The following is an 8,233-nucleotide window of genomic DNA, read 5'->3' as shown; positions in this document are numbered from 1 at the left end:
AGATGTCATCACTCACATCACTCACATGTTTAGTGTTTGAAAAGGATGACTGAAAAGCTGTAATCAGCTGGGAATATCAATGGAAACTCCAATATGAGGCCACTACAATTTAAGGCTTTTAAAATAACTGAAGTTTTTGCATGGTGACTGGATTTCACTAGAGTGAGAATTTAAAGAGTACTATATGACAAGTCCTGTCTTTTTTTCTCACAGTACATTTAAAGTCATCTAGAATCATGAATACAGCATTCCATTGGATGCAAATGAGTCAAACACATAACCTCGATTCCTAGGTTGGGAATTAGATGCCACCACTAAATGGGAAAATTACTGAAAATATGCAAGCACTATTTTCAAAAACACCACACCAGGGGCGTCTGGGTGACAAAATAAGTTAAGTATCTGACTCTTGGTTTTGGCTCAGGTCATGATCAGCAGGGTCGTGAGATCGGGCCCTATACAGACTCTCCACTCACTGTGGAGTCTGCTTGAAATTCTCTCCCCTTCTCCCTCTGCCCCTCCCACTTGTGCTTTCTCTCTCTCTCAAATAAATAAATAAATCTTTTTTTTTAAAAGCTCCACTAGGCAGATTTAGTAATCAATCTGTTCAAATTTTCAAAACCCATAATATCTCTTTCTTATGTATTTTACGGTAAAATAGGAAAATAAGAAAGTACCTCCATTTAATTTTTAGCACCTACAAAACCTTGGTTTTAAAATCACATATTGAGAATATATGAAATGAAATATGTTAAAGGCCCAATTCATATATGAAAACAAAGTAAAAAGATGTGTATGGTTAGCTTAAATATGAATTAATAATACTAGCAATCTATTATATAATTATAATCATTTATATAATTATAAATTAGAGAAAAGTCAAGAGGAATTTATTACAGAAATGCAAGGATAGAGGTATGATGGAAACTATCAATATAAGTAATATTAATGGACTACAGGCAAAAAGAAAAGGTCATCTCAATACAGTAAAAATAAATATTTTATAAAGTATAATGGCTTTTAGGCTAAAACAACAATTTGGATTATAAGGGAAATTCATACTCAAATTTGCTTTAAACTGTTCTAGAAAACTCACTATTAATCCAGAACACCTCTTAGTTTCATTCCAGAAATAAAACTATTAAATAAATTGCCTTTATACCACATTGCCAAGATATCCAAGTTTTCCCTTTACAGGTATCTAGTATAATATGCTATAAATAATACCTCTTTTTCTTTTACTAATTAACTTTTTCTCCTTGATTTACACATCTTAGTTAATATCCATAAGCTTTTAAGTGCATCTAAACCAATCCACACTAGTGAGTTTCTTTAATCATATTACTGGTCCACTTTAATGATACTCTGCTGCTTTTTTCATATTTGATATTTACTGGGCTTCCTTGTTTACATCTGCATTAATTATGCATTAATTGCCTTAAGTGTTCGATTACTGGAAGGACTCACAGGCCTCAAACAGCTTTTACTCATACAAGACCTAAATTAGAAGCAAAGGAAATAAAACAGCAACAGCAAAAAAAGAACATGCATTGGAAGTGGTCTAGAGATGTCAAGGGTTGACTTCTTTCTCCTCCCACCACTGGGTTACACAGGAATATTTTATTTATAGGCCTTGAGACTCTCCATTATCAGCAGAGCCAAAATCTCTTATAGTAAACTGGTCACACAGTTATCTCAGTACCAGCCTTAACAGTAGTTCTACCAAAACCAGGTATCAACCCTGTTGTTATTAACAAATGATGCTGGCACATTAAAACAAACAACCCAAAAATTCATGATTACAGGACATCATTTATCTCCAGTTAATATATCCTACAGCCTTGGGCAAGGGTCACCATCAGGCTTCAGGTAGATGTAGAGATTAGCCTGTGATCAATCCAGACCAGCTGAAATTAACCCATGCTATTCAACATCTTTTAATAATTGATGTGCCCCAGGTAAAATTCAGTATGTATTGACTTATGTGTCAATGCAGCAAGCAAGTCTATGAAATTTTACAGTTTATAATAAAGTGGTCATCTGGGGAAAGTGTCAGATAACTGTATCTCCATTTTCTCAGTGCAATACCTAGAAAATCGGACTACTTTAGGAAGACACTAATATTTGCATGACTTCACCAAAACATAATTTTACAAATATTTGATAGTATTTTTCCTTTCATAGGTTTATCCTGCAGATTTAAGCAAGTGTTCATTATGCAGCAGAGTCTCTACCTACATGAATAAACTTTGGAGGGAATAATGGACCTTAAGACAAAAAATAGGGAGAAAGAAAAAGGAAAGAACCATTCAACAGCAAAGAGCAAATCTGCAGATACGTATAGCTAAATTTTGGTTACAAAAGGTCACGCAGAGTTTCAATGAGGATCAGTGAGGCTGTTAAATTGAGCATAATTTCTATTTGCTGATTTTATTTGTATTAGTAACGCATTAAGAAAATATTATATATGTATACTGTCCATCATCACTATAAACTTAAATCTAAAGCATAAGAAGTCCAGTTTGCAAGACAGCACTGAACCTAGTTTTACCTAGTGTTCAACAAGCTCAGTGGATACCTGAGAATCCTAATCCCTATTATGTCTCCAGTTGGGGGGTGGGAGTAAGCATACCTTATTAATAGTGAAAAAAAAGCCAGAACTTAAGAATTATTTTACCTTGTCAATGTGGGTATTCCTTTGCTTTAACTGTTTCTCTTGTTGTTTATAATTTTAATATTGTTGACTTCAACGCTCTTGTACTTTTTTTTTTTCTTTTGCAATATGTAAGACAAATACATATGTATCCTGGAAACTATGGAAAGTTCTCTATTCTGAAAACTAAAGTTATAGAAATAAGAATATTTAATTCTCTTTTAACAAAAAAGTAATTTTCTTTTTGAAGTTGAATTTCTTCCTTTCAATGCTAAAGTCAGTCTTGATAGAAATAAAGACTCCGCACCAATCATTGTTCAAAGTGTGAGATCATGTGCCTTAAATAAAAATATTTTTAAAAATCATTAGGCTATAAAGTGATAACCATATTTTTAAGATGCCCTTGTTTAAGGACAACAGAAGAAGATAAGATAAAACCTTTATTTTAGATGGACACAGAGGAGTTACTGTCAATAGACATTTATAGAAGTAGAGTTCTCATCCCTCTGATTATCCCTATGTAAGATGGAATCTAAGGACTGGTCAATACCCACTTTCAAAACTACAAGGAATACAGATAAGAATGGGGGATGTAAAGGTCACTAGCCTCTTCTACAACATAAAAAAAAGCCTCTGGGGATTCACAATTCACTTTAATTCTTTTCCACATCCTGATTTAAGAAACCAATCAATGGCTCAATCAACAATATTAAAGATCTACTATGTGTCTAGCATTATTTTTAGCAACTATAATCACATCCATCTTAAAGTATGCCTACATCAGCAACCAAAGCATTTTCAGTTGCACAGCAATAAAATATTTGTCAATAATAACTAAATAAAGAGTATTATTGAGTGAAATTCAAATTGAACCTTTATATGTAGTAAATATGAAGTGAGCTGAAGGACAAAAACATGCATTTAGGATATGCCATCTCATGGAACTAAATTTTTCCAAATCATCCAAAAATGTAATCATTCTCTAATCATACAAAATCTCAAATTGTCTTTTAAAAGACTCTAATATACTAACATCTTATATCATGAGCATTCTTAACTGAAAAAAGTTATTTATAAAATGAAGCATGAGAATTTTAATCATGGTGTAAATTCTCTAGCTTCATTTAACAATAAAAACAACATTTAAATACTGACACACAAAACCATTTTCCCCTTAAGTTTCATTTAGCACTGTACAACACATTAAACAAATGGCAAATTTCTAAAAAGCATTCCAAAGTTTCAATTGGTAACCCATACACCTTCTCCAATGTTCTCTACCACCTTCATAATTTTAAAAAGAGGTCCACAATGTATCTAAGCAAGTTGGAAAATACTATGCACTTACATCATATTCATTTGGCTGTTTTTTTTGCCTGTTGAGTTAAGACTTCTCTTACTGTTCCTACAGTTCTGTGGTTTTTCTTTGGGCACTGAGTTAGCAATTTTTGGTGCAGAGTGCAATATATCAGCTGCTTTACTATATCACATTACAATTTAGGTTCTATTTTGTCATTTTTGCAACAGTATTTTGAATTCTGCTGGGGGATGTGATATCTCAAGACAATTCTGTACTTTTCTAAGCAATCTTGCCACTTTAAAAGTGTTGTCAGAAGAAGTATTATTTGGAGAAGTCAGTCTGAATTATGCTGCTGCAAATCTGTACCACACAGCTAACACAAATTGATTTACCAGGAAGTCTGCTGCATTTCTAAGACATACGGCCAGTAGAGGAGCTTAGAGAAATCATTGTTCACAAATTATATATCCAGATACAGAATGAGAATCCCTGAAAACAAAGCTCTAAAAACATTTCCGTATATTCAAGATATATATTTATTATTAATTTGGAAGGAAAGGAAATGTTCTCTGTAAAAGTAAGGTGCCATTATTAAAGTTCATAAACTACTTAAAATAATTACTATGACAATGAGAGAAAATTGCTATTTTAGAGAATACTCTTTGGGAAAAGTACAGATGGGACCATGGGTATTTACAGTAAAAAAATGGTAGTAGAATTGACAGGCAAATAAATTTCTAGTATACATTGTTATATCATTTCTAAATTGTATAGTCTCAACTCTGAAGACACCAGAGTAAAACACAGAGGAAATCTATTTAAAACATATTAACAGGGGCGCCTGGGTGGCTCAGTCGTGAAGTGTCTGCCTTCGGCTCAGGTCACGATCCCAGCATCCCGGGATCGAGCCCCATATCCGGCTCCTTGCTCAGTGGGAAGCCTGCTTCTCCCTCTGCCTGCTGCCTGCTGGTCCCCTGCTTGTGTTCCCTCTCTTGCTATCTCTGTCATAAATAAATAAAATCTTTAAAAAAAAATAAAATAAAACATATTAACATCATACTTATGAATCATTTGCATTCACACCGATGGATTTTACTTCTACCTAGAGCTTACTGTTCTCTAGTTGCCTGTCCACTTGCTTCATCCAATAAAAGGAGGAGGCAGGTGTGGAAGCATAAAATTCAAGGAGAAAATACACATGATACTGAGGGACAATCACTTTTTAAAGGAGTATATAATAATTCTTTAATGTCCTTTTCTTTTCACTTCTTCACTTGCAAGCTCACTTTTCCTTGCTAAAATATTTCCAACATTTAAAGAAGTTAGGGGAAAAAATGGCCAAGAGTTATTTCATTGGATTTTAACGTTCGTCTTAAGCATTTTCATTCTAGTAAATGGGTAAAGATTAGTTTTCCAATCTGATCCCTAACCCAGACAAAGACCCCAACAGAACAGAGAATTACAGCCCAATATCCCTGATGAAAATGAATGCCAAAATTCTCACCAAGATACTAGCTAATAAGATCCAACAGTACATTAAAAGGACTATTCACCAGGAACAAATGGGATTTACTCCTGGGCTGAAAAGTGATTCAACATCCACAAATCAATTGACATGATACACCACATCAATAGAAGAAAGGACAAGAATCATATGATCCTCTCAATAGTTGCAGAAAAAGCATTTGAGAAAGTGTAGCATCCTTTCATGATTAAAACTCTCCACGCTGTAGGGAGAGAGGGAACATACCTCAATATCATAAAAGCCATATATGAAAAGCCCACGGCAAACATCATTCTCAATGGGGAAAAACTGAGAGCTTTTCCTTTAAGGTTGGGAATATGACAGAGATGTCCACTCTCACCACTGTTGTTATACACAGTACTGGAAAGCCTAGCCTCAGCAATCAGACAAAAAAAAAAAAAAAAAAAAGAAAGAAAGAAAGAAAGAGAAGGCATCCAAATAGGAAAGAAGAATTCAAACTTTCACTCTTTGTTGATGACATGACATTTTATGTATGAAATCCGAAAGATTCCACCCCAAAATTTCTAGAATTCATACAGGAATTCAGCAAAGTGGCAGGATATAAAATCAATGCACAGAAATCAGTTGCACTTCTATACAGTAACAGTGTGGCAGAAGAAAGAGAAATCAAGGAATCCATCCCATTTACTATTGCACCAAAACCCATAAAATACCTAGGCATAAACCTAACCAAAGAGGTAAAGGAGCTGTACTCTGAAAACTATAGAACACTTAGGAACGAAATTGAAGAAGACACAAAGAAATGGAAAAAATATAGGCTCATGGACTGGAAGAATAAATATTGTTAAAATGTGTTTGCTACGCAAAACAATCTATACATTCAATGCAATCCCTATCAAAATACCATCAACATATTGAACTCGAGTTGGAAGAGGCGAGTCCGGTCTCAAAATGGAGGGCCATGATCCAAAGGAACCAGAGCAGTTGAGAAAACTGTTTATTGGTGGTTTGAGCTTTGAAACTACAGATGATAGTTTAAGAGAACATTTTGAAAAATGGGGTACACTTACAGATTGTGTGGTGATGAGAGACCCCCAAACAAAACGTTCCAGGGGTTTTGGTTTTGTGACTTACTCTTGTGTTGAAGAGGTGGATGCAGCAATGTGTGCCCGACCACACAAGGTTGATGGGCGTGTAGTGGAACCAAAGAGAGCTGTTTCTAGAGAGGATTCTGTAAAGCCTGGTGCCCATCTAACAGTGAAGAAAATTTTTGTTGGTGGTATTAAAGAAGATACAGAAGAGTATAATTTGAGAGACTACTTTGAAAAGTATGGCAAGATTGAAACCATAGAAGTTATGGAAGACAGGCAGAGTGGAAAAAAGAGAGGATTTGCTTTTGTAACTTTTGATGATCATGATACAGTTGATAAAATTGTTGTTCAGAAATACCACACTATTAATGGGCATAATTGTGAAGTGAAAAAGACCCTTTCTAAACAAGAAATGCAGTCTGCTGGATCACAAAGAGGTCGTGGAGGTGGATCTGGCAACTTCATGGGTCGTGGAGGGAACTTTGGAGGTGGTGGTAACTTTGGCCGTGGTGGAAACTTTGGTGGAAGAGGAGGCTACGGTGGTGGTGGTGGTGGCAGCAGAGGTAGTTATGGAGGAGGTGATGGTGGATATAATGGATTTGGAGGTGATGGTGGCAACTATGGTGGTGGTCCTGGTTATAGTAGTAGAGGAGGCTATGGTGGTGGTGGACCAGGATATGGAAACCAAGGAGGTGGATATGGAGGTGGTGGTGGAGGATATGATGGTTACAATGAAGGAGGAAATTTTGGAGGTGGTAACTATGGTGGTGGTGGGAACTATAATGATTTTGGAAATTATAGTGGACAACAGCAATCAAATTATGGACCCATGAAGGGGGGCAGTTTTGGTGGAAGAAGCTCGGGCAGTCCCTATGGTGGTGGTTATGGCTCTGGTGGTGGAAGTGGTGGATATGGTAGCAGAAGGTTCTAAAAAATTTTCAGAAGAAAAGGGCTACAGTTCTTAGCAGGAGAGAGAGCGAGGAGTTGTCAGGAAAGCTGCAGGTTACTTTCAGACAGTCGTCCCAAATGCATTAGAGGAACTGTAAAAATCTGCCACAGAAGGAACGATGATCCATAGTCAGAAAAGTTACTGCAGCTTAAACAGGAAACCCTTCTTGTTCAGGACTGTCATAGCCACAGTTTGCAAAAAGTGCAGCTATTGATTAATGCAATGTAGTGTCAATTAGATGTACATTCCTGAGGTCTTTTATCTGTTGTAGCTTTGTCTTTTTCTTTTTCTTTTCATTACATCAGGTATATTGCCCTGTAAATTGTGGTAGTGGTACCAGGAATAAAAAATTAAGGAATTAAAAAAAAAAAATACCATCAACATTTTTTGTAGAGCTGGAACAAATAATCCTAAAATTTGTATGGAATAGAAATGACCCCGAATAGCCAAAGGAAAGTTGAAAAAGAAAACCAAAGCTGGAGGCATCATAATTCTGGACTTCAAGCTCTATTACAAAGCTGTAATCATCAAGACAGTATGGTCCTTGCACAAAAACAGACACATAGAGCAATGGAATAGAAAAGAGAGCCCAGAAATGGACCCTCAACTCTATGGCCAACTAATCTTTGACAGACCAAGAAAGAATGTCCAATGGAAAAAAGACAGTCTCTTCAAGGAATGGTGTTGGGAAAATTGGACAGCCACATGCAGAAGAATGAAACACTTTTTTACATCATACACAAAAATAAACTCA

General features: G+C 35.6%; 1 protein-coding gene across 1 annotated transcript; it reads left to right on the top strand.

Moving 5' to 3' along the window:
* Window positions 1-6,355: 6,355 nt before the first annotated feature.
* On the top strand, window positions 6,356-7,833 carry LOC116575246 (heterogeneous nuclear ribonucleoprotein A3-like). Its single transcript, XM_032316516.1, has one exon. The coding sequence runs from the start codon at window positions 6,391-6,393 to the stop codon at window positions 7,459-7,461; it is 1,071 nt and encodes a 356-aa protein (XP_032172407.1). The 5' UTR covers window positions 6,356-6,390; the 3' UTR covers window positions 7,462-7,833.
* The last annotated feature ends 400 nt before the right edge of the window (window positions 7,834-8,233 follow it).

The sequence above is a fragment of the Mustela erminea genome, chromosome 16 (assembly GCF_009829155.1).
Source record: "Mustela erminea isolate mMusErm1 chromosome 16, mMusErm1.Pri, whole genome shotgun sequence".
Classification (NCBI taxonomy): Eukaryota; Metazoa; Chordata; class Mammalia; order Carnivora; family Mustelidae; genus Mustela; species Mustela erminea.
This window is presented reverse-complemented; position numbering and strand designations above follow the sequence as displayed.

Bases quoted from the DNA above. Each gene is read 5' to 3' on its own strand.
- LOC116575246 (XM_032316516.1), top strand. From the start codon at position 6,391: ATGGAGGGCCATGATCCAAAGGAACCAGAGCAGTTGAGAAAACTGTTT.